Raw genomic sequence first — 27,402 nt, 5'->3', positions numbered from 1 at the left:
TTTGGGCCCCACCTGCTACAGAACCCTATGGATGTGTGCTCCGAATACACAGGGGAGCCATCCCCCGCAATCAGTCTGGCATTTAATCCAGCGCGTACGAACACACTATTTCACACACACATATCACATTTGCATAGCTGACCCCAAAGGTTGACACAAAATGAGTGGTTTGAATGCATAAACACATTTCCTATTCCCCCCGGCCGGTGACGCTAAATTACTCTAAATATATCCGGCGACATCATCTCCCTCTCCCTTTTGATTAAGGCAAATTGAAAACAATTCTATTACTTTATATACACTGTGTCCCTGTGTGTTGATCACGCCGCTCGCACGCCTACGGTGGGTGTGCGACGAGGAGAGAGACCGCCGCGGAGAAGGGAAACTATTACATTAACTGTCGGAAAATAGAGACCGAGCGTAGCCGCGACATTACCCCGCGGCTACACCTTCCCCCTCGCCCTCTCCCTGCTCCCATCCCTACCTCGCGCGGCTAGCGGCTGACCTTAACGCCGCGCTACCAGCCAGCCGCGCCTTGGCGTCCGCGCCGGGGAATGAGTACAACTCGTAAAAAGTTTGGCTGCGGACGTGTCGTCAAGGTCTTTTTCTATCTCCCCTCCCTCTCTCCCTCTCCCCCTCCCTCCCTCTCTCTCCCTCTCCCTCTCTCTCTCCCCCCCCCCCCCCTCATCCAGATAGCACCGGCTGAGGCTAAGTCCGTGACCAGCGAGGTAATCTCCAGCAGAACGCTGCCCAGGCCAACATTGTGTTATTTCAAGCCTGTTGCACAAAGTCTTTGTAGGGCTTGAAGACGGTTTTGATATTTGCGGAGGTTTAGCCCCCCCCCCCCGTCCCCGTCCCCCCCCCCCCGTCCCTGATTGCCGAAGGGATGCACTGAGGACCTCTGGTCACCGCTGGGGGGGATGGGGGGGTCGAGGGTTAATGCGAAGGCAGCCTCCGGGCTACGCGGACATCCCCATCCTTGCCTCTGAGGCTTTCCATCGCACTCCCTTATCTGGTACGCCTCTACCCCCAAAGCCCCCCTATGGACTCCAAGTTTGCTATTTCTACCTACTAGTTGGATCGCTGCGGAGTCGGAGGCGTTTTGCTTTAATCTTTCATGGCACACTGTATCTCACGGCTGTAGACATCACTAATAGAGCGCAGCAACATAATCAAATGAATGATTTACTGCGACACTGATAAGACTGTTGTTCACAGACGAGGAGGGGGGGGGGGGGGGGGGGGGGGGCGGATATAGATCACAAATAAATAAATCAACAACAACAACAACAACAACACCAACAACAACAACAACGTCAACGACGACTACTACCATGACCTCTTATTTTGACGTGTCATACCTTTTCTTCATCAGGAGCACCACCCCGAGGAAGATGATGACGAAGAGCAGGATGCCGGCGATGACCCCGGCGATCTTCACCGTGTGATCCGTCTGCTTCTCCGGCTCCACCGCGTCGGGCTTGTGGGTCGCCGCGCCTGTAGCCGCCCCGCAACCCCCGCAAACGGATTATTACAACCAAAGCAGACATTCATTAAAAACACAAACAAAACCGGTGGACACATCAATTAATCATAATACCATCGTGACGGGGTCGCGCTAGCAAAGTTCAGTTCATTACTATCTGCAGTGTTTTTTTGGGTTGTTTTTTGCACGCGTACGGCTATTAATCACTATGCAGGCGGAACGCGACAACACAGGCTGGGGCTGAAATTTCCCCGATATTGACTTATTGGCCGTTCATCTGTTCGGGCGGTTCGTCCAGTTATCTGTGTTTTTGCGTCCCCTAACATATCAATACCGAGCCGAGCGTTGCGGCGCAATTAGGCTGTTTATTCTCAGAGTAAGTGACTCCTTTGTTGTCTCTGCTCACAACCCATCCATCGCCCCCCTCCCCCCCCCACCCCACTTCCCTCTTCTCCTCTCCTCTTTCCTCTCCTCTCTCTCCCTCTTCTCTCTTCTGTCTCTCTCTCCCCCCTCCTCTCCTCTCTCTCCCTCTCCTTTCTCTCTCTTCCTTTCTCTGCTCTCTCCTCTCTTTCTTCTCCTCTCTCTCTCTCTCTCTCTCTCTTTCTTCTCCTCTCTCTCTCTCTTTCTTCTCCTCTCTCTCTCTTTCTTCTCCTCTCTCTCTCTCTCTCTCTCTCTCTCCCTCTCCCTCTCCTTTCTCCCTCTCCCTCTCCTTTCTCTCTCTCCCTCTGCTCTCTCCTCCTCTCTCTCCCTCTCTCCCTCTCTCCCTCTCTCCCTCTCTCTCTCTCTCTCTCTCTCTCTCTCTCTCTCTCTCTCTCTCTCTCTCTCTCTCTCTCTCCATCCTTAAGTGGCCGGTGGTGTAGAGAAGGCTACCCTGCCACAGGAGAGATAAGTGCGTGTTGTATTTACCCTTGGTTAATCATGTTTGGGTCAAACGGTGGCTGGGCTCGCACGGAAATATGTGGAGCGTAACGGCAGGGGGGGGGGGGGGGGGGGGCGGGGGAGAGGCAGATAATACCCACAGAGATAAAATACATAAATAGATAAATAAATGGAGGAATAAATACATAAATAAAGAAAGAAGGAACGCATTGGATGGCGACTCGGGATGGAAGGGGATAACCTGGAAACAGAGAGGGGGAGGAGAGAGATGGAGAGAGAGAGAGATGAAGAGGAGATGGAGAGCGAGGCGGAGCGGAGGAGATAGAGAGAGAGAGGCAGAGCGGCGTGGAGCGAGGCAGGGAGCAGGGAGAGTCTGAGGGGTAGCCAGAGAGAGATAAACAGAGAGAACACGAGAGAGAGAGAGAGAGAGAGAGAGCGATAACAGATAGAGAAGGAAAGAGGGAGAGCGAGGAAGCGGACAGGAGACTAACAGAGAATAAGAGAAAGAGCGTAAACGGGAGCGAAAGCAAAAGGGAGGGAGAGAGAGAGAGAGAATGAGCAAGGGAGGGATGGCGGGGGGGGGGGGGGGGGGGGGGGGTGAAAGCAGTTGGTTTTAAGCGCGCGTCGCTCCCCAGGAGTGTGATAAGAGGCCCGTCTAAAAGCAGCAGAGAGTGTTGTGGGGATCCGAAGCGTCCACCTGAACCGCACCATCACTTCCCCTCAGCAGGGGGGGGCGCTGATCCATTTAGAATGACACATTCTAATGTTGGACAAATCTGTCAGACCCAGAGGGGGCAGAGTGGGGGGATCCCCCCCCCCCCCTCCTCTCCCCCCTACCACAGAGAGAGAGAGAGAGAGAGAGAGAGAGGGAGAGACTGCATCCTTCCAGCTTCCCGATGGGTGACATATTGTTTCTGCAGCGGGGCACTGCTGTCAAAGCCCAGGTGTCTATTGAGATTTAAGTGCTTTAGGGCTTAGCGATAGCGACGCCCGCCGTTTGTATACACCGCACACGCACACGCACACACACACACACACACACACACACACACACACACACACACACACACACACACCGCCGTGGAGAGGACTGGCACAGGGCTTCTGTCCCCACACAGACAGAACTAGCGTTAAAAGGCAGAGAGTTCTGTCTGTGTCTTCCCCCCCCCCTTTGTTGTTTCTCCCATTCACACACCGACAACCCAAAGCCTCTACACTGTTTTAATCATCAGGGTTATCTGAAGAGAGACGCAGGCCGTCGACGAACGGGTCATACCTCCGTGCGCACGACGGCCACTTAAAAACAATTCTTTCTTGGTGTTAATGCTTGTCATAACTGCGGAAACAGACGCGTAATCTTCCCTCAAAAATAATGAGAAATATTCATGAAAGGGGATTAGCGCCTCTGTAGCCCCTCCCCCACCACACACACACACACACACACACACACACACACACACACACACACACACACACACACACACACACACACACACACACACACACACACACACACACACACACACACACACACACACACACACACCATGAACATTACTAATGACATTCAAGCCTCACACAGGGTCTTTCATGTTCCAGCAAGGCTGGGAAGAGGCAGCGATCGGCCAGGGATAAATTAAATGCAGTTAATTTATTAACTAACACTCATTCTACTTAATGGCCGACACAAAACAAACAACAACCACACACAATCCAAAGCCACTACCCCACAAAAAAACAACCCGCACACCCCCAGACACACACCTCATGCAGCAGCCCCAGACCCCGATTCTTCTGAACCACATCCCCCTGTGAGGCCTTCTAAACCCCCACATGGAGGTCCTGAACCTGGCCCAGGGACGGCCCAGAGACTGTGCTTGTGAGAGCCGGTGGCGTCCGGAGAGCCACCAGGAGGTAGAGGGTGTCTGACCTGTGAGCTGGCTGTCACCGGCGGCTGGCACGATGCGGACGTAGGGCGTGGTGAGCTGCGTCACCAGAATGGCGGCTGAGTGGAGGTAGCCAGTGGTTCCCGTCAGAAGGCATGCACGAAGAGGAGGGGAGGGGGGGGGAGGGAGGTAGGAAAAGGAGAGAGAGAGAGAGAGAGAGAGAGAGAGAGAGAGAGAGAGAGAGAGAGAGAGAGAGAGAGAGAGAGAGAGAGAGAGAGAGAGAGAGAGAGAGAGAGAGAGAGAGAGAGAGAAGTCCACACTGAAGCTCACAACAAGCCAAACAAGCAGATCCAAATCCCCATGCAACAGTGAAGCAACCATCCAATTATGACGGGAGTCTTATCAAGTCATTATTTCTCATAGGCCCCGGCTATACATATGGAGATATACACTTTGCTGTCGGAAACCGCACAGAAAGACACCATTTCGAGATCTTTAATTAAATCTTGAAATGCAAAGCACAAGAAAAATAATCTTTAGTTCATCATGGTAAAGGATTTCAAACCCCTGTGAGCAATTGCCTGAATCTGAAGGTACGTGCAATTTTTGAACTGGGAATGAAAGGTTCTTCCAACCAAGCGGAAACAGAGATCCGCGTGAGGTAAACTCGTGGTGTGTCTGCATCGTGTGACGGCACGCCGTGACTGATTGACATGGCGGACGTGTGAGGGAAGTCCTCCGGAGGCGTACGACCAGCGTGTGAGCGTGCCTCCCTGAGTCGAGATCCCCGGGGGACAGGGGCTTGACGGACACATCAGACACGTGGCTACATCCCAATGAGTGTATTTTAGACTCGACTTGATAAGTTATTTGTATCCCTGTGAGGAATCCCACTTCACACGTTGCACTCCTGAAAATCCACACTACATCCTGTACGTTCTGTTTGGACGACCCCGATGTTTGGATTAAAGCATGCGTCCGCTGATTGTGTTAATTATGTTAGCGGTCACGCCACACCGGGGCAGGGGGATACTAGGGAGACGTGGAGAGCAGGGTGAGCGCCTGCAGGGAGGCAGAGCTGCATTGATTTAACAACAGCGCTGGGGAACAGGTTATCGTTGGCCCGCGGCCGCTGGAGCGTACAGAGTCCGGTCTTACCTTTGGTGGCGACTCGGACACAGTCGATTTTGGTTTCCTGCAGGAACGGAGAAAATAAAGGAGGGGGACAAGGGCAAAGCCAGAGTTGGGGAGGTTAATAGTGGAATTAGAGGTAAGCAGAAACACACATATACCGGCACACACACACACACACACACACACGCACACGCACACACAGAGTTACAGAACAAAAACAGTAACAGAACAAAGCGCACCACACACGGAGTAGTGTGACTAGAAAATATCCCAACCCTTCACTCTCTCTCACACACACACACACACACACACACACACACACACACACACACACACACACACACACACACACACACACACACACACACACACACACACACACACACACACACGCTAAACATTGTGGCACTGAATAGTTAGGGCTGGAAAAGAGATCCATATCAGATCCTTTGTCTTGAAGCTTTTTCTCCCAGAACAACCTTGCCGCTAGTCGAAGGCTCCAAAACATTCTGTCAAAACTATTACACTTTGTACGATCATCAGGTGCCTCTTGCTGTTTGGGAGTACTACACACATCAATCGGCCAACTCGTGACTCAATCTAGGCCGTGTTTTACTGTTAAAGTGTTTGACATTCTGGCCCTGTTTCTATATTTCCTTCTATCTACTATCTATTTATCTACATATTCATGCATCTACTCGACATATCAAAACACTTGCAGTCGAAACATAGCACAAAAATACAAAGAGGCATTTAAGGTTAGTGGAAGTATAAACAGAACCGTTTGTACCTTAGCTTAATCTACACCTAAGGACTACCCCTTGAAACCTTAAGCCATGTGGTATAAGCGTATGCGTTCTCATGATGCAAGATACTTGGCGATCATTGTTATCGCTGAATACATCTTGTGGGCAGACAAGTGTGTTATTGCTATTCCTCTGTGCCGGACCTTTGCACACACACATATAAGTGGCAGCAAGGACATAACAACGTTTGGAGAGATGTAGAGGAAATTTCCATAAGATTTTCTCACGACACTAAGGCACTGTAAGCTCTCAGTTATTATCTATGGTAACCATTTCGCTGTTTGCGCCGGGCTTATCGGCCTTTGGTGGGCAGCTGAGACAGCCTTGGCTGAATCACAGCTATACCACGAGTTACCTCCTGAGGTGGCCGATGGGAGCAGCAGTGGCATCCCTATCTACAGCGCTGCCCTCAAGGACGTTTCCCTGCTTTAATGCTGAAGTGGGCCCACTGTTTGGGGCTCTCGACCCCCAGACAAATTTACTTCTGTTCCACCACAGAAGGCATTATCAAGATGCGATGGAAAAAGAGAGGGATTTCAATTTATAATGTGTTGAACTCTTTATGCGTCAGTACGAGCAGAGCGCCTTTCTGGAACGATTGTCTTTGTTCTCAGGGTGAATGATTTTTTTTCCCGCCGGTTATATTAGGCAATACGTGACCTCTTGACCTGTGGACCTGCCATTATCAATGGGATTTGAGGCACACGCATCACAGATTCATGTGATTCTGCCCAGGCTTGTGGAAAGGTATTTTTGTAAATGGGAAACATAATTAGATTTCCCCCCAGGGTTTTAATGGAATGGAAACCTAAGAGAAAAGATACTCAATATGAATATTTTTCCTTTGTGCCTCTTTGTTTAAACATTAATTTAATTTAAAAGCAAAAAGCTAGGCTAGGCTACATCCACAGCCCTCCAACTGAAGCCTAAGTTACACTCCAGCGACGGTGCGGGCTTAATGAACAAAACAGGGTGCATTTGACCACAGCCAGCTCCAAATGGTGAATAATAAAACCCTGAATAAACTCTCTTTCAAGGCTGTGGAGTCTTTGTACCGCCGCTACAAAAGACTGAATGCTCCTTTGTTCGGCTTGTACCCGGGCAGAGCATTATCAGCCAAATCGCACCGCTGCAATTCAACCTGAAAAGTTTCAGAGCATCTGTCACTCTTTCTCCCTCTCCCTCTCTCCCCCTGTCTCCCGTCCCTGAAGAGCAAACTTCTTTAATTGTATTCAGCTGCTCTTGGCTCACGTGTCGGCTGCACCGCCCAGGTCTTCAGGACGTGCCTCTGCTGCAGAAGGACTCCTGCTTTGCGGTTGATTCTCATTCAGGACCACCACCGGGCCCCGGCTCGCCGCTGAGCTCCCTCTAGCCTCGACACGGGGGGGGGGGGGGGGGGGGGGACGGGCGCGCGGCGGCGGGCGAGTGCCACTCGATGACAGAAGCTGTGACCCCCCAACGATCGGGAAAGCGCTCTCGTCCCTTCCCTGCTCGCTTGCCGGATTGTCGTCCCCGTTGTCGTTGTTGTTGTTGTTGTTGTTGTTGTTGCTATCGTTGCATCGCTTCCAATATTGGCTGGCTGTGGGGGTCGGGTGACCCCGGTGTCTTATGTGCGGTTGATCAAAGCGGTGTCTGGAATGTGTGGCGGGCTCCCCCATTGGAGGAGACGGGCGGAGCGAGGGGGCTGCATAATGGGGGCGGGGGGGGGCGGGGGGGATGTGTCACAGTGCAGGAGGCTCTCTGGGCCCCGGCACAGGCTCACCTTATTAGAGTGCAGACAGTAACGCCACAGCACTGCCCATGTCTATAAGAGGCCCCATGCATGGTTGTGTTTGCGCGTGTGTGTGTGTGTGTGTGTGTGTGTGTGTGTGTGTGTGTGTGTGTGCGGGGGTGTGTGTGTGTGTGTGTTTTAGTTTCGACTAACACCCTGTAATCCGTAGTCTGGTGCTCTGACCCAATATCACTGTGTCCTTGCACTTTTAAAGCCCAATATGCTGTTCCCTGATGTTCAGAACAAAGTGTGATGAACTTGGAGGTTCACAAAGTGTGAACCTTTCTCTGACAAGACAGAGAGAGGAGAGAGACAGGGACGGGGACAGGGGCAGGGATAGAGACAGAGAGAGAGACAGACAAAGAGAAGGAGGAGAAACACAGAGAGCTATAGAGACTCAGAGAGAGACAGAAAAAGACCACAGAGAGATACAGAGACACTGAAAAAGAGACTGAAACAGAGACAGACAGAGAGACAGAGAGAGAGAGAGACGGAAGCAGAGACACAGAGAGATACAGAGAGCCACCGAGAGAGACAAAGAAACAGAGACATACAGAGAGACACGAGAGAGAGACAGAGAACACAGAGAGACACCGAGAGAGAGACAGAGAACACAGAGAGCCACCGAGAGACACACAGAAACAGAGAGATACAGAGAGACACCGAGAGAGAGACAGAGACAGAGAACACAGAGAGCCAGCGTGGAGCGAGGCGTCACCCACCCCGTTGGCCGTGCTGACGGCCTGGTAGTAGACGCTGTAGCTCTTCTGGGGCAGCAGCGGGGCGTTCCAGTAGCCGTTGTACGTCTTGTTGTCCCCCACGGTGAAGGGCTGCGCCGCCTGGACGCCGCCGGCCGGGAACTGGGCGGTGAAGTAGTACGGCGAGTTGAGCGCCGTGGCGTTCTGGAAGTGGATGGGCACCGGGTAGCAGCGAAGGATCTCGGCCGTGCCGCGCGCCCGCCGAGGCCTCTCCTCCTCCACCACCACCTGGTAGGCACTAGGAGGACAAAGGCACAGGGAGTGTGTGTGTGTGTGCGTGTGTGTACGTCAATAGCCAAGCATTATTTAGAGAGGAGAGGTTCAAGGGTGGGTCGTGTGGGGGTCACGGCTCTCGTGGTAGTCATCGATCCGGCTATCCGAGCTACGGTCGCTGACCCTGGTGCTGAAGTGCTGGATGGTGTGAAGGGCTGAAGTGGAATGTGAACAGCTCGGAGATATATTCCGGAGAGTGGGAGGCGGACATTTTGAGTCATGGGATGCTGGGATTAGTTGTTAGGATAAGATTGGGTTAGTGTAGTGTTAGATTAGTTGTTGGATCACTATGTGAACATCCACCCTCTTGATAGCTGTGTGTTCCTCAGATTTGTAGAGAATAGTTGTTTAGAATTAGCCTGTTTTTGAATTCTCTCCTGCTTCGCTCCTCTCATACTTGCCTGACTACACATATTAAACAACACCGCATGACATTTTTCGTTCGGCAACCATTATACTGAAAATAATATCATCGAACACCATTTATTTTTATAGTTTGAAACCCAATACTATTCAGTTCATTTGAAGACTGAAATATGTCCGCAGAAATCCGAAAGGCATAAAGACGATTCAGAAAAACACATACAAGCATTTATTCACAAGACATCTATTTTATTTTATCGATCAAATCCCAAATGGCGACGGTGTGTGTTCATTAGACGCTCCTCTTGCCCACCTAGCCAGCCAGCCCCATAGAGGTCCCCCCCCCCCCCCTCCGAATACAGTTGAATTGAGCAGGGGGGCAGGGACACAGCACAGGGGCTGGCTTTATTTGCTTTTTTCTTAAATATTCATCGACCCGAAAGGTCAACGGCTCTTTTCCATTTCCTCCCCCATCCGCACCTAGAGTTTAGCTGCATCAAAAGCGGCCGCCCTCTGTGCCTCTGTGACAGAGATGACATTGTCTCTGAGTCGGTTCGGGTTGCCGGAGGGGGGAAAAGACTGGCTGTTTTATATAAGCCGGTGTTAGTATGCAGCTCGCATCCACCTGGTAAATCTACCCCAGTCAGCGACTGACAAAGAGGCTGTTTACTGCCGCCATGGAGGATAACCAGGCCTGATTGGGGAGTTGGGGGGTTTCATTTGTCGTTGCCACGCAGGGAAGAACCTGTGAACATCAAGTTGTCTGTGCAGGGATCGGCGGGAGGGTGTTAAAAAGTGACTGTACTGAGTGAACGAACGCCTGCCTTTTAAATCTTTGTTTCCCGTTGTTTCCACATCGAGGTCGGCGGAGGAGTTTAGATGACTCGCGTGTGAAAGGACAAAAGAGTTACGCAAGACTCGAGCGAAACTTGGGCAAGAGTCTGAATTTGGGAGAGTTTTGTAGGACCAATAGCGTGATTATCCCCACATCACGACTCACTACAATGGGTGCCCGGTCATTCAGGCTGTCAGCACCCAGGCTTCTGGAACTCCCTCCCCCCCACACATAAAACAGTCAGACACCATTACAACCTTCAAGTCACAACTCAAAACTCACCTGTTCAAACTCGCACACAACGTCTAACTGATCACTGTTTTGATTGTTTGTTTGTTTGTTTTGTCTGTTTTTGTTGTTATTATTTTTATTTTATTATGTTTATTTATTATTTTTGCCACAATGTCTTTTTTTTTTTAATGGATTTATGATGACTATATGCTTAGTAAGGTGACCTTGGGTGTCTTGAAGGCGCCTCTAAATAAATGTATTATTATTCTTCTTATTTATTATTATTATTAAATTATTATTATTATTATTATAAGTATTGTGAGGGATTTAGGCTGGGAGATATTTTCTGAAAGAGCATTTCTCATCAATTATTTCGCACACATTCCAAATGAATACAAATGAATGAATGTGAGAATGTTTTACATCTCATACAGTGGCCATTAAACGGATAATGGCCATATCCTGCTATGTTGCGCTACACACTTGGAAACGGGTTGAGTCAGCCCTAATGGTCTCAATGGCTAGAATTCACCACAGCTAGCGTCACGGAGCTATAATGAAGCACCTCACTAAATACCACCTGCTTCTCTTATTATTATTATCGGTCTGTTGTGAAACACAGGCCGTTTAAGATCCCCTACACGCTCGTAAACTGAAACACCTGCTGCCTCGGTGAAGGGCGTCTGAAAGTACAACTTCCGTTCCGCCGTACAGAATGAGAGAGGGGAATGGAGGAGCACCCCGCCCTGCCCACGGGGAGCTAGATGTTGACTAATGGAAATCTGACCTTTGGATTGGCCAACCTGTAATACATTCAGTGAATGTCTGGAGCCAGCGGAAAAAAGGTTACCCTCGAATAGATTAGACTGTTGATATGAAAAATAAGGAATTAAATCATGACAGCCTGCATCAAGAACACACAACCACACAAACCCCCCGACACACACACACACACACACAAAAAATGCTCACAAACACACACACACACACACACTATTGCCCTCTTCTCTTTGGTTCTTCGTCAGATAAAGGTCCCAGTAGTTCCTGAGGTACAATCCAATGATCACCTGAGTAAACATTATCCAGTGTGTGTGTGCAGCATATTCTTACTGTAGCTTATTATAAGTAGTCAGAAGGTGAGACAATTCCACCTTTCTGTATCGGGTCGAGCTGTTTTCTCAATGCCATAGTGGTGGCACGGGACCGCACTAAATATTAAATGTTGCGGAGACACGTGTGGAGGAAACGAGTCCTTGATTACTGTCGCCTCGCGCTGGGGCCAAGAGGCCTACCGGAGCTGTTTGAATCACAGACCGACGAAACAAGGGCTGAGCCTCCGGTTCATTGATCACTGCCCTGTAATGGGTTACAGTAGTGCAGAGGACCTGTAAGATTGAAACAATAGCTGAAAATACAACCACACTTACCCTTGGCTGATTGGTCTTCAATCAAGTGTGATCAAAGTATTTTATGACAATATTTAGCATCTTTGTATCTTTTTGTTTGTCTTGCCTCTTCATCTCCTCATGTATCCAATCGACGTGTCAAAGAAACGTCTTATCTAATTATCTATCCCCACGTCTCCTCCTCTCTTAACCACACGTCCCAGTCCAATCTGGGGTTCATTTGCTCACAGTTTATTAAATACACTTTGATTAGTTCGTACAGTGACTGACTCCACGTCGCGGACTTATGCAACGGGGTTTTGTGTTTCAGAGTTCACCACTCTCTCCGGCTACTTGATATTCCAAATCAATCTGCAGATGGGGATATGAGAACAAAGGCTGCCTCCCTCTCCTCCCCTCTCCCTCCCTCGCTCCTTATGATATGATGATGTGGCTTCACCGTGCCTTAATGATAGGCACGCTATGAATGGGGGGGGGGGGGGAATGCTTTTCTCTTCTTCGGGCAAAATACCAATGTGCCAAAGGCTATAGAGGCTCCAGGGCTGAGGATCTCTTGTAATGTGGAAATAATGCGAAGCACACTATTTCTTTCCCTTTTTCTTCTCCTTCCTCTCATTTTTTCACACATAATTTCCACTGCGGAAGACACCGGCAAAAACCGACCTCATCAAGGAACCCGGCGATGAACTATCATTCAGACCTGAATCCGGGTGGATTAAAGTTGTGATTTAAAACACTGCTAAAAGACTAAAAAAAGTAAAAAGAAATGTCTCATTCTCCCGGAAGGCTTTCAAAATATACTTTTCCAGCTCCCTCTGCCACTGCGGATATAATGAAGGAATATATGAAATTGCGGTGATTATTTTTATGTAATTACTGCTGTCATGTGCCGTCCCCCTGAGCGGCAGCCGACTCGTCGCCCCATGCTGGGATCACAAATGTGCTCTGTGAGTCATCGTGACAGAGCCCAGTCATTTGGTCACATGCTTCATTTAGCATGACATCGGCGCACAAGTGGAAGAACAAAAAAAAAAGCATAACAAACCACTCCAAGGATGTTACATAAAAGATATCGCAAATGATGTGCACCTCCCTTATGGAATGGGTTACGAATGTCACAGAAGCGATGCTTCTGTTCTGTTTTGTCAGACAAATCATAATCAGACAGTTTGCCTCATTCCAGCGGAGTGATGTCTGGAAATGGTAGACGCAGAGGAGATCTGACGACTGATTCAGTGTTGATGTTTTCAACGTGTATTTCACCTGTGAAATTGTACATACAACACTTAAACCAAATTTCCCTTGTAGCCTGAGATTGTTCCAGACATTTTGCACATGGTGGACAAATTGATAGCTGTGGACACACACTGCTATCAACTATAGACACAATCAGGTCCATAGTAAGGTTCTTGTTACCACTACTACTACTACTACTACCACTACTAACGCTAGTAACTGACCACCATCCGTCAAAGCAAAAAAAGGACTGCAAATGGGGACATCAGGAAACACACACCCCATCGACCTGCCCCTCTGTGTTGAGCTTAAGTTAGTTTAAAATCCCTTTCCCCAGGTGTGGACGATCTGGGAAAAACGGCGTAGAGATGTAGGTATAGGGGGATGTGTGAGTGGTACCGGCAGGAACTGGTATCTGAGAAGAATGGAATATGCCGTTTCAAAAAGCGTGTTGAGTGCCGAGGCTAGGCCAGCACTGGGCCAGCGCCGTATTCCTGCAGCGATGCAGCAACCTGGGCTGACACCAATTAGGCCTGCTCCAGCCAGGCTTCCCGATAGATTTCAGGCCGGCCGGCGTGTCTCGTCGACCAATTATGGCGGATTGACTTCAGCATCGACTGGATTGTGACCCGAAACTCAGATTTATTTTTCCATGTAGGGGCTAAGGGGGGGGGGGGGGGAAGAGAGAGAGAGAGAGAGAGAGAGAGAGAGAGAGAGAGAGAGAGAGAGAGAGAGAGAGAGAGACTGCAGGGCTGTTTGAGCAGATGAAGTAAGGGGCCATGGAGAGCATTTCAATCACGGCCTTCCTCCCCGCCCTCTCTCTCCCTAGCTCTCTCTCTCACACAGTCTCCGTCTCTCTCTTTCTTTGATGCTAATAAGTTCACCTGGCCGTTGGCTCACGGTATTGAACCGAGCACGCTGCGCTACGGAGGCCCTATATCTGCCTGCAATCCGTCTGATTTAGGAGGAGCCGTAAGTAACCAGCTTCTCCTGACCCAGCATCCGTTCCCTCCCCATCCCCTCCTGCCTTTCCCTTGGTTCTATTTGTCCCCTGTGTCCAAACACTGTCAGGGCCAAACAAATTAGGACGTCACTGTAAATGATGTTGGCGGCCAGGATTCACGGGATAAGTGTTGCAGTAATGCGTTGGCAAGTGGGCCTGCGCTCTATGGAAAATTAGTAGACTATATTCAGGCTTCTGAAAAATCATTTAGCAGATTTTATATACATATACTCCATGTCTTGGTTAACCTATTCTGACCATGCAGAGGAAGGAAGTCTAGAGTTTTTTCTTTTATAAAAAAGCTTACAAATGAGGAAATAACTGTCCTCGGACCAGATTGCAAAACTGAATTGTTGTATCTGTTTGTTTGTTGGACAGCTTGCTCGAGGGAAAGGTTATGTAGGAGAGAGATAAAACGGGAGGATGTAATGGTGTGAGTGATAAGGCAAGCGTCCCAAATCATTCCCTTCCAGAGAGGCATGTAAACATTTATTTGCGATGCTAGCAGCCGCGGAGGCGTCCTCGTGCCCCCGATCAGGCGCCATTGCAAACATTAGTTTAACATGACATGACTGATAGACAGGTCGCTAATCCTCTTAAAGAAACAGCGTCCCCTCTGGTAAAACATGCTTCCTGGCTGCGCTGCGTCGTTCCCGTCGGGAGATTAGCAACACAACCCAACTGGGAAATGCATTTATTTAATTAGCACACATTGGAAGGAATTGGACTGCTTTGCTTCGGTAAAAAAAAAAAAAAAACACGACTAAACAAAAGATAGTATTTCTAGATATATCCAGCTGCTGCTGCTTTGTGTAAAGTACACATTTGTGTGAAAGACATTTGCTGCTTTATTTCTTTTTTCTCCAGCGTTGTTTTTTATTTCCATTAAGCGATGGTATCGTTTGATGCCACCACTTCCTCCACACTTCCTACTGTATCGCGGCAAAACATCTGCTCGTCCAAATTGTCTCCATTGGAAAAAAAGTCTGGGGCTGTGCTACCTTCCAAACCCAATCAGTGGGCTCAGATTGCCTTATCAAATCAGGCCTGGCGCGGGGGATGCGCTGCTTCTCTCCACCAGTGTGGATTGCTTCTCCTCCCTTGTCAAATGTCAAGCTACCCGGGGACTTAAAGCCTGATTCTACATGATGAGCTTGGCCTGTTTCAGATGAGATGTCTCCCCGGCTCGGGCATAAAAGTGACACCTACTTTTACCGAATGATTGGTAGGGCGGAAGCAAAACACATGACATCATCTTAGGAGGGACATTTCATTCCGTGCCCGTCAGAATGACTACGGAGAGGCTCAAATGTGTTTGGAGGATGTTTAATTGGGAGCCCTTTGGCAAACCACAGATTTAATTTATTGTATTTCTATCCTTCTGTATCCATCCATCCATACCTACATCCATCCATAAATTATCCTCCTCATATATATTTATTGGAAACATTTACACATCTGAAACTGGGAGTGATTGACAAGCTTAACATTCTGTGAGTCCATGGGCATTAATATTTTCCTATTCATTCCAAACCCGCCGCATGTCACTCGAAAAGACAAAAAAAAAAGAAACGTCAAAAGCCCAGTGGATCTTTTTCTTCCTTCGACCTGCGGCATAATCGCCTGGTATGCAACCCCTCGCCACCTTCCATACTTTGCAATTCATATTTCCAGAGACACGGGGACTGCCGCCGTAAAGGGGGTTTACTGGGCTTTCACAGGCTCCCAGGACATCTGAGAGACTGCGAAAGCTGCGGGAAATCACGTCCGTTCCTCCAGCCATCAACAAACCGCCCCCCGATTCAACAATGGCAGAGTCACATGTGGATATCCACCGTTAAGAGGCTCTTTTCCAACGGCAAAGCGCTCGAGTCGCTTCATTCAAGTGTCTCCTCCAGGTGCTTCTTCAAATGCTGAGTGCCTGTCAACACCCGTCTTCCTCGGTGATTCACTAGCACCATTCAACTAAGCTGTTGATACATTGTCTTCTTTAATCCTGCCGTACAGCTAATTTGATGACAATGGCAATGTTTGAAGGATCATGTTGCAAGCGTCTGCACACAATTACTTGCAATTTTTCCTACAAACCCGCCAAATGAGGTGGGGGCTCGCGCTGGAGTTGATATCTCAACGGGCGAATCAGAGCCATTCGTCTGGGGAGGTTTTGGGGGTGTCTTCCAACGGTAAACAAGGGAGCCACCCAGCATGCTAATTAGCGGAGGCGCTGAATCACGGCGCTACCTTAATTATAATTAGTGCTTTGTAACGAGCCCGGTGGAAAGAATGGCCGTGAGAGTCAAACCCTTTTGAGTTGCGCTTGCTAGAATAATACAAAATATATATTATAATATTAATAATGGAATTATTCGCTTCACTCTTTGTCTTTTTGGCTCTGCTCTTGGTTTGGCACGTGAGCATTAATCCGGGCGGCTCCACACATGGTTAACATGAGCTGACAAGCCTGACTAAAGATCTTCAGGCGGTAATCTTTGAAGGCCTCCGATGAGTTGATACTGTAAAATTGAGCTTTACAGCGGAGCCTTCGTGTTTATTCCTTGTCATATGAGACAGAGGATCAGCCTGCTCTCCTAGGACCTAGGCCCTCTGCACACCAGGCCAGGGGCTGTATCTCAGCATTCATTTAGCTTGTTAAATAAACGCTTAAAAACACTAGCCTTAGCTTTCAACTGTAAACCGAAACTGAAACGCTCTCAAAGATGCAATCGCAAAGATCTCAGTTTCGTCCTCTTTGGCGGCAGCTATGGTGGAACAAAACTGTACATGCACAGGTGGGTTGCAGAGCGAGTCTTTTGCGGTAGCTCAGCCTTACCCTCTCTGTTGGGACAAGCCCTGCTGGGTGAGGGACAGCGGGTCACTAACCCCTCCGCTCGGATCTGAATGCATGGCTGGAATGTCCCCCACCGACACCCGGATCGTAACATTCTTCATGCTGCAAGTGCAAGGGCTGTCATCGGTGGGCCACAGGCTCCATCACCATCGTGTTACCTCATTAGGCCATAGATAGTAACCCAACTGACATTTATTAATGAATTATCTTTGGAGATCTTTGAGATGGCCACTTTAACTTCAGTGTCAATGTTTAATGTTCAATTTGCTCCATAAGGAGCATCAACGATTACAATTATTCTGATGTTAATTTGTATCAAATGTGGTTGCTGGTTATTTTGACCACTACATTATAATTTTTTAGAGATAATAGAAAGTGGACTATGAGCAATACATAGCTGATACATTAATAACATGATCTATCTTTATTATGCCATGTAAACTATATATATATTAACGGCTGCACAATTAATCGTATTTCAATCGTGATGACAATATTGGCCTCCACAATTAACGGCCGGGGCGATTATTTAAAAAAAAAAAAACATTTACTCTATATTCAATTTGCGAAAAGGTGTCGCCACTCCGGAACAAAGACAAAGCGTATCTAATAAGCTTGCTCCGGTTATAATCCAATTAACCCAGGTTATTCAGGGGTTAATTTGTATGACCAATCACGAGCGCGTGCTGTGATAAACAATTTACGTCTCTGCTTTACAACAACTGCACGACTAAAGCAGGAACAAAGTAGGCTCCAAGATGCAAAATTAAAACACACCGGAAAAGACTTACGAGAGACAAAGTAAATGTCAGGAGGAGCAGAGCAACGTGAAAGGTTAGTTCCAAAAATGGGTTCATTTTCCGTTGTGTGGAATTACTTTGGATATGGGACCAGTGATTTTATTTAATAGGAAAAAATACTTTAAGAGGAAAAATTACTCAAATCTTTTCAACCACCTGAAGAGTCAACATGAAGTGGAATATGAACAATGCATGGGGGCCAACACCCCAAAGATCCCTGTCTAACACAGACATACATAAGGGGGACTTTGTATTACGCAACTCAATGTCAAACACATTCTCAACGACATGAACTGAAATAAGCGATTTGGCAAAAGACGAGTTGAATAAGCATTGTGGACAGTGCTGGTTTTTAGTAAATGGTCAACACTTTGGACAGAAGATACAAGACCCCATCAAGAAACAATTTCTCTGTATTAGCTTTGCCTGCCTCCGCTCCTCTCTTAAACCAGATCATGTTGAAGGCTGTGTTTTCTTGCATTAACACTGCAGGTGAATGTAACTAACCTTCTTGTTAGGGATAAATCCTTTTTATTTGGTGCCATTCTTCTTTTTTGGGCTAAAATGTAATATGTAGCCTTAAGAAGACTGAATTTGTGTGAAGAATGTCCTATTTTGATTCAAAGATTCAACCATTTAAGTTTATTTATTTATAATTTTATAAAATACACTACTATTGTGAAGCACTTTCTGTAATCTTGATCTTGCAAAATAATCATGATTATAATTTTAGCAATAAGCGTGCAGCCCTAATATTAATATACATATACAGAGCACTGCGAAAACTTGAGTTTGTGCTCTCATGCTAGCGTCAGCCTCCCCACAAGCAATAGCTAAGAGCCCAGCCATACTGCTAGTCAAACTTACGAAGTTTGACAACCAACGGATGTGTTCGCTTTTTCAGCCATTACCCCATACAAAAAAAAAATTGAAGCAATATGTAGACATCGCCAGAGCAATTATGTACTGCTATGTACTGTACTGCTATGTACTGTATCGCTAACTATATGCTGAAAGAAAAACAGGGCTACAAGAAGCTAATGAGTGTCATGGATGCTAAGTATGCACTCCCCAGTGCCTGGGTGAAAATATTTTTCCCGAACATCACTCCCTCAGCTCTTCTCTCTCTAGCAGTTGTTTACATATTTAGTTTCAATCAATGTTCATTATACTACCTCTCAAATGTTTGAGATACGTTTGAAACAAGGCATTACATGAAATGGAAATCAAAGAAGTTGTTTGCATAATTATCTACTCACATTTATTCTGTGTTAAACAAAAAGCCAGGTTTGTTCTGTTGGATTTTGGTCACCTATGCCTCCTGATTATAAATAGTTGTTTAGGATAAACCGCAATTGACCTACTGATTTCTTTAGGGTTCTGTCCTAAGGCGAACATTCTTAAAACTGGAAAACAAGCCTTATAATAATTATTAATCATATATTGTGATAATTATCGACATCGATCAATGTAAAAAAACCTATTGTGACATAATTTGTCCAGTATTAGGTACGTGATATGTATGCGTGTCCATTATGACCCAAAATAACATGCTATTTCACATAAACTGGTCCATTCCTTGATAACAACAGATGTAGTGTATAGTATAGACTCTAGCTGAGCGACTTGCAGTTTAAACCAAAAGGGTTCGCAGCAGCTCGCCCAGTAATGACTTCCAAGGCATGGAGGATCCAGCGGGGTGGAATGCGTGTCCTATGTTGTATCTATCTTCCGGCCGTATCCTACAGCAGGCAGCAGGCCAGCACATAAAAGGGCCTGTAATGTCAAAGCGAGCTTCGACCACGCCAGCCTTTGTTCTCAGCCTTCAAAGCCTGGAATCCAAAACCACAAATAACAGAATACCAAGATACAGAAGCGGAAATTGCAGGTGATCTGGAAACCCCCCTGGCAGCGTATCAACACCAGACACACAAGCTTCTTGACACGGACACGGCAGCAGCTTGATGCGAGTCCAGAGATCCCCGTGCTCCCATTACTCATGTGTGATTTGTAGCTGCACTGGAGCTTCTTCCATCGCCAAACCACGCAAAAAAACGAAGTTTATACAGTAAAAAAAGAACCACTATCCCCAAACAGCTATACATGTAGTAAATGCTGGGTATTTCGACATGATAAACGACCATAGAATGTGGAAGCGACGGTCATAATGCGGAACGATGGCTGCCCCCTGGATGGGTGGTGAGTGTTAAAGGGGGAGGCCTACCTCACTGGAGCCCCTCTGCTCTGGGCTCGCTTGAGTAGCACCGTCACCGTGGTGTCGCTCTGGTTCAGGGAGGTCTCCTTGTCGTAGGTGGGCATCGAGGGGGCTGTGGCGAAGGGAACAAGGGGGGGGGGGGGGTGGGGGTTATTCAATAGCAATGGCACACCTACAAGGAAGGATCACCTTAATATAAGCCTCGACCAGAAGAGTTTATTCAACACGCCATCTCCTGACTGATTCCTTTGTTCTTTTGCTATTTTCCACATTTCGAAAGCGCATTTTTCAAATAAAGGTATATCTTTTGTCAGAAACAACCAACTGTGCCTTATTGCGAGTGTAAACAAAGTTGAGACGTGTGTTTGACCGTTATGATTGTGTGGGTGAAGGCATTACTATAACTCAGAGCACTTAATTGTCCAAACGGCTGAACATCACTGAAGTCATTATAAATGCATTAGGAGTATCGCTAGAGGATAAGTACTATTTGCACATACTTCTACGGTTTGTTTAGTACATCTTGGATGGCAGCTGGGCTGGATTTGCCATCCAAAGCCAGTAGGCAGCAGTCTATCATAGAGCGCCATGCTAGACAAATAAACTCACAGCACCTTAACTTGCTTTTGCACAGAATTCGAAGCAAAAGCTGTGGTTTAGAAGAAGTGAAAACCCACAAAACATGAAAAACAAATAGCAGCGTGGCTAATAAACATTTGCCAAGACTTTGCTGTGCGACACCAGTGTCTGGTGGAACAATGGGATTCCCGGCTGCTTAATTCATAAGCGCCATCCGCCAGTGCACTGCGGTATGTGGATCATCCACGCGCCGGGGCTGACCTGAGATCTTGGTGGTGAACTGGGTGATGACGGGCGGGCCGTAGCCCTTGGCGGTGCTGGCGCGGAGGGTGAAGGAGTAGGTGGAGCCCGGGTAGAGTCCGGTGAACATGTGGGTGCTCTCGTTGCCCAGCTTCATCACCTTGCCGCTCTGGTTGGACAGGTCCAGCTCGGGGTCGAAGGAGCTCACCGCCTTGTAGGAGATCTGCACGAGGTGTTGGGAGTTGGAAGGGGGAGAAAGCGATCGATACGTCGGCTAGGAAGGGGGGCTTGTTCGACGCGGCCTGTTGCTGCATGAGGAGGAGGAGGAGGAGGCGGGTGACATTTTTTTAAGTGGCCTGTGTTGCATGAGGAGGAGAAGGAGGGAGGAGGGGGAGAAATAAGGCGGTAGGAGGGAGGAGGAGGAGAAAGAAGGAGGTAGGAGGGAGGAGGAGGAGGAGGAAGGGGACGATGAAACGGTACCTTTCAGGAGCGTCTGAGGCATTCATTAAGCTCAACTGCACATGGGTGTCCTTGCAACTTCACGAGCGGTTCCTACTGGAATCATTTCGCCTGCCATTCACACCGAATGTACAATCTATTTGTTCACGCCGAATGGACATTGACGCGACACAACTTCACGAAATGAAAACCGTGGAGGAAAAGGAAGCCAAGTAGCATCACCTCCTGTGACGTTTCATCGATGGCGCTCAACAAGGTTTTATGCCGCCCGCCTTTCAAAATCAATGCGGTTCAGTTGGATCGATGGGGAGATGCCATCTACTAACAAGGTTTGGTTATCTGCGTAATAGACAAGAGGGTCTGTGTACTGTACTGTTTGATTTTCTTTACCAAACACACAATGCAATCTATTCATTTTATGCAGAGAACAGTTAATCTATTCCCTTTCCCATTAATAAACACAGCAGCTCTGGAGAGAAGCATTAAGGTGAGTGTTTTGTTAATATCCATTTTAAATATCTATGAGCACCCCCTGCATCCCACTTGAAGGAAATGCTTCTGCTCACCACAGCAAAGCCTCGATTATAATTCCAATTAAGAAGCACAAAGGGAGTTTTGAGAGCTGCATAATTTGTGTCCATCAAGTTTTGAAATGCTTGGTGGGCTCCTCATTTAGTCTTTGTCTGTGGAGCGAGTCCACTTCGCCAAATCCCATATCATAACATTTCAGGGAGAGGAATTTGAATTGACTTGACAACAGCCAGCCCTCAGACTATTTTTTATATATTATAATGATGGGAGTGGCAGGAATACTGAGAATAATAATGAAAAAAGGTTATTGGAACAAATAACAGGGCTTAGCAACAGGATATCCGTCCACGGAATCGTTTTTTTCCGCCATTTCTTAATTTCCTTAACAGTGCTGGTCGGTTGTAAATGATAAAAAAGCAAGTTGGCATGTCAACGCAAACACAATAACAGAGCTGATGCATAAATAACCCTAATGAAAAGCTGTGTGCGAGGTGTTACAAGCAGGTAGTCGTATGATAGAGCAAGGCGGGGAAAACTCGGCGATGCCGAGGGAAGAAAGGAACCGTCTCTCTGACACAACACACACTGCGGCCCCCACTTTGATTGCTCCTTCGACGCGGTGATAGCACTGTGAGTGCCGCGATAGGATGAGGAAAAATATGTCTTTAAAAGCCAAATAATACCGTTCCAGAGCTGTCCCGGGTAGCCGACGGGGACCAATGTGAAGGTAATAATCAGTGAGCCGGGGCCAGGGAAAGAAGTGGGCCCTGGTATCCCTCCCGTGATAACACTCACCAGACACATCACACTTTGAGCTCTTTGATGCTGTCAAATCAAAGCCAGGTCCAGGCTCAGAGAGGAAACCTCTACTGAGGGAATACTGATGGAATACAAGTTTTTGCAGAAAAACACCAAAATACATCAGAAAATAGAAAGATAATAATAAAATAAATACGGCAGCGCTCGAGTGCGCAGTTGCCCTGGCGGGGGCGGACTCAGTGCCGGGGGGGTGATGGCGTGTACAGGGTTGGTGCTTATTGGGTCTATCCAGACCATGGGCTTTTGTTTCAGCGGATCCATAATGGAGCGTCCGTCTGTTAAGGCAGGCACATCGGCGGTTCAGACGGGCGCTCTCCTTTAATCAGCGGCCTCACTGCGCCCTTAAGGATATATGCAGAGAAAGAAGTGGCGTGCAGTATCGCCTTGTCACGGGCGTGGGACACGCATGTCCTTCACTGTACATAACCAAAGACTAATAAGAGAAGACCATGAGCCCTCACGGATTCCGTTTCGACCCAACAGTTTTATTTTGCGTCAGAAAAGACCAGACCCTAAAAGGAAAAAGAAAGAATATTCTTTGATGAATGAATAAAGTCAGTTCTGTTTGGATCAAGGCGTTGATTATGCGTTTTGTCAAGCTGTGATGGAGATGTCTCGCTGAGAGCGAGGTAACAGCTATTGTCCTGCTGCAGCCCTGCCCTGATGCTCTGGCAACGGATACAACAGCCAGCCGTTCGTCTGCCTGGGTGGAACTATTGACTTTTTCATGTTCAATCGGTCCCTATTGTGTATAAAACAATCCCAGCAAAGAACGATTGCCTATTAAGAAATGTTTATTTTCTTGTTTTAAAGGGTCATTAATGGCCATTTCCATTGGAGCTTGGTACCATTAATTATGTGTCTCTATTCTAATATTAATATATATATATATATATATGGATTGCTGCTAAATGCTGGATTTCAAGAGAGATCAGTATTTAGTACTTAACTCTTCTAGCAGAATGAAACGAATCAATCGATGAATCAATGGCTAATTTTACATGCGTGTAAGGCATGTGCACCTTACGGGTTTGTACCGTACGAATGGAATGCTAAACAGGGAGAACTAATAAAAGGAGGCAACCCCTGTCGATATTCCCTTCTTGCGAATACCCTCCCCCTGACGTTACCTCGTTTGAATTCTACATTATTCCTGCAATCAGGAAGCTTTCCTGCTTCTCGATCTCATACGGAGAGTAAGAGAAACATAACGCAGACAATTAAAACCTCTCTCTGTCGCAATTAATCCCTTCTCCTACTCCCACACAGGTGCAGAGCAGACAGGACAGGGGAAAACTATGGCCATACATACAGTGAGAGTGTGCAGTCCGGGGCCAGGGAAAAAGGGGATCAATGCGTCTCATGGGGTTGTTTACCTCGTACTGAGTGATTATGCCGTACGTGTGCGCCGGTTCCCTCCACTTCAGCACGATCTTCTCCTCGTAGGCGCTGCCCTGGATGGACTCCAGAGGCACGGCTCCTGGCACTGTGGCGGGAAAAAGGACCAGAGATGTAATGAGACGCGTTTGTTTCGGAATCGATAAGATAGCGGTGAGCCGGTGGCGGTGGCGGTGGCAGTGGCGGCGGCGGCGGCAGCAGGAGGTGCTTTAAGCAGTCGGGGGTAGGAGATTTAGTCCAGCCCTCCTGTGGTTCTGTGGAGAATATTTGGAATGGTCGGAGTTGTGTAATTGAGAGACTGGGTGTTTTAATTGGCATCGCATTTGTATGAAATGTAAAAGTGGAAGAGAGTGTAATTCAGTCGTAGATGTTTTGTGTCTAAGCCCTGAATTTTTTCCCTTTTATTTGCTCGATTTTTTTGAGACCTTTACAGTCTTGGAATATAAACATTAAATGGATTAAACTTCACGTGTTTACAACTCGTTTGAAACCCGCCACTGTTCTATCAAGTGGAAACATTGTCGATAAAGGGTGACAATATGGAGTTCCCGGCGAGTAGCTTTATTGTTTGATAATGTGATTTGCCCTCCCAGGCCTTCACCTTGGGACGTGAATAACAAGGAACAACATTAAGTGCTTTTTCATGGACCAAAACAAACCGCTTTGAGCAAGAAAAAAAAAATGAGCATGTTTAACACAAACCTGTGACATTATTTCAAGTCACTCAAAGCGACACCGTGTGATTCGCAAGTCTCCTGGCAGAACGCTGCGCTTGCACACAGAAACGTAACCACAAACAAAGTGTCTGAGATGAACAGACAACCCCACGGGATACAAGAGGAATATCAATCTCTGGCGCGCTCTCTCTCCAGCGCTCTCTTTCCCCCTGCAATGTTTACTCGAGCTAAGCTACTTCGGAAGGGATCGGCTCTCTTCACCCCCACCGAGGGTTGCCTTTCTTTCTGTAAATAGAACAGGACTGATATCAACACACTGTTTCCTATTTTTTTTATGTTAAAAAAAACATAATCTTACATCTGCAGTAATCTTCAGATACACCCCGTGGGTAATCTCATTCCCGTCGGAGCGCGAAGGCCGAACAGACACACATGCATCCGCGCACACCGATGCTTTTATTTCCACAGACTCTCCGGCAGGAACACAGGAAGGCCAGCCATAAGCAGTCTTGTTGCGTCTTTGTCGTCAGAAGGGCCCCGTTTCATGTCGAGGCGACCGGCGCCCCTTCAATGTTCTGTGGGCATCATTTCCTGAGTGAGCCGTGGCAAGGAGAGTAGATCTTTCATCTTGGAGGAAAAAAACTATAAGGTGGAAGGGGTGGTGGTGGTGGAGGGGGTGAGTAAATAGAGCTTCCCCTTTTCAGTGCTTCCTTCTGCTCTCTGCCAGATTTAATTTATTTATTTGACCGTTCCCGAACCTCCACCAACCTCAGACCTAGCGCTTTGTTTTTCAGGGTGAGAAACGGAAAAATAAAAAAGCGCAAGGCTGCGAGCTAAATACTGCTGTAGTCTCCAATATTCTGCTGTGCAGCTCGTTTGATGCAGAGCTTTGCCTGTTTATTCAATCAGCCCCTTTGGGCACGCTGAGAACGCACGGTTCTCACCAGCCTCTCTCCGCTGTGGAGGGAACATCCGTGGACACGCTGCTGAGAGACACAGTAGACCAGCCGAGGGAGATGGGAGATAGGCTGGCCTAGATGTGTGAGTGAAGGGAATGAATCTGTGCTAAACGACAATCCCATATCCCCATCCCTCCCTGTTCCCATAAGACAAGCGAACAATCTGATAATTCTCTTCGCTCGACAGTAGCTGGATGGGTGACCTTGGCTTTTTTTTGGGTTTGGTTTAGTGCGGCTTCCTCCAGATAATCTGGCTTCCGTCTACCTCTCATATAAAAACATGGGGGATTGCTCACAGATAAAGACTCAGATGTCATGCAACTGCACCCGAGATCATGACATGGAATAAATTGATCGTGTGGTTTGATTGTTCTCACCCCCAAACCTTGCAGTCCCTCTGGGGCAAGGCATCTGCTAAAGGACTTAACGGAAATCCAGTAAACGAGATGGACGGACGGATGTCCCCCATATCAATAATTTGTTCCCTGCCATACATTGACGCTTCCCTCTTTCCCATTCGTTTATCCATTCGTTTGCAGGGACAAACAACGTCACACTTCACCACTCACTCCCACCTTGCTGCACGTTCGGGAAACACAACACCCAAAACAACAACAACAACAACGACGACGACGACGACCATGCGCGGCGCGGCGGGCTGGGGCTCACCGTCCTCGTCCGTCTGCATCTCCAGCTCCCCGCTCTCCTTCACCCCCTCCGGGTTGCTGAGCACCAGCCGCACGCTGAGGTTGGTGAAGGGCGTCAGGTTGTGCAGGGTGTGCTGGGGGCTGCGGGGGCTCTGCGCGTCGTAGCACACCTCCTCGCGGCTCTCCTCCTTGGAGCCGCCGCCGCCGGCCACCACCACCCGGTAGCGGAGGTGCACCGTGAGGTTGTAGCTGTGGCAGCGGGTCACGTTGTAGCCCAGCGGCTCCCAGCGGAGGGTCACCTGCCGCGACTGGACGTCCGTCACCTCCAGCTTCTGGGGGCCGTGCATCGGCTCTGCATGTGGAGGGGGGGGGGGGGGGGGGGGTTAACGTTGTGAGGCGCTGGTTCGTAATTGCTTATCCGCGCGGCCGTGCCTTGATGATAACCTGCTGAATATCGACCGGAATGACCCATTTAAACCTCATCAGCAGCCTCATAGAATTGTATAGATACATATAGATATACATCTACCTTACGTATCTATTATACACGGAAATGGAGAGTTCAACGGACAATAGTTTAAGGTGACGTGAGTCGCTTTCTTTGAGTGCTCGTCGAGGTCTGATTTTGAGGTGGAGATGAATGCGGCGCTGCCTCGGTAATCGCAGCGCCACAGAGGTCGGTGATATGCGAGGGGGTGATTCATTGCCACACAATTTTATGCTGTTTCTTCAGCTGCCCGGTGAGAACTCCAATCTATTTAACATCACAGGAATAGTTGTGGTGAAAGATTCATTGTGTTAATCACACTGAATGGAAGTGGAATAGACGGAATAACATGTTACCTCCCTGTTTTGGATGCACGTCAACAAGAGTCATAGATACTACCTATTTTCACTCCTGTTGACTAAGAGGACCACTTGAAATTCAGACGCACTTCACGTCATTGAGACGAATGGCATCACCGATAAACAACCTCCAGCCCAACACAATGGAGACACAACAGAGTGTCCAGTATGACAACATGTCTCATATTCAAGATTTCCTTTTCACTATACCCAGTCTCATTTTATGTCAGCTCATTTTTTTCCCCACCACATTATCCATCTCAAAGCCCATCTTATTTAAAAGAAGCGTTTGCCATTGGATCTCGCTGTGTTCCAGC

At 47.9% G+C, this 27,402-nt stretch overlaps 1 protein-coding gene across 1 annotated transcript in view; it reads right to left on the bottom strand.

Moving 5' to 3' along the window:
- LOC130387241 (receptor-type tyrosine-protein phosphatase mu-like) overlaps positions 1 to 27,402 on the bottom strand; it is a 126,554-nt gene that overhangs the window by 59,289 nt on the left and 39,863 nt on the right. Inside the window, exons 7-14 of the mRNA XM_056596255.1 lie at positions 26,262 to 26,591; positions 23,935 to 24,044; positions 20,771 to 20,972; positions 19,940 to 20,042; positions 8,685 to 8,958; positions 5,410 to 5,446; positions 4,296 to 4,370; positions 1,362 to 1,497 (exon numbers count right to left, since the gene is read on the bottom strand). Coding sequence (XP_056452230.1) covers positions 1,362 to 1,497; positions 4,296 to 4,370; positions 5,410 to 5,446; positions 8,685 to 8,958; positions 19,940 to 20,042; positions 20,771 to 20,972; positions 23,935 to 24,044; positions 26,262 to 26,591 — 1,267 coding nt within the window. The remainder of the gene's footprint in view (positions 1 to 1,361; positions 1,498 to 4,295; positions 4,371 to 5,409; positions 5,447 to 8,684; positions 8,959 to 19,939; positions 20,043 to 20,770; positions 20,973 to 23,934; positions 24,045 to 26,261; positions 26,592 to 27,402) is intronic.

The sequence above is a fragment of the Gadus chalcogrammus genome, chromosome 8 (assembly GCF_026213295.1).
Source record: "Gadus chalcogrammus isolate NIFS_2021 chromosome 8, NIFS_Gcha_1.0, whole genome shotgun sequence".
Taxonomy (NCBI): Eukaryota; Metazoa; Chordata; class Actinopteri; order Gadiformes; family Gadidae; genus Gadus; species Gadus chalcogrammus.
The sequence above is the reverse complement of the archived record's forward strand: the minus strand, read 5'-3'. Positions and strand labels throughout refer to the sequence as shown.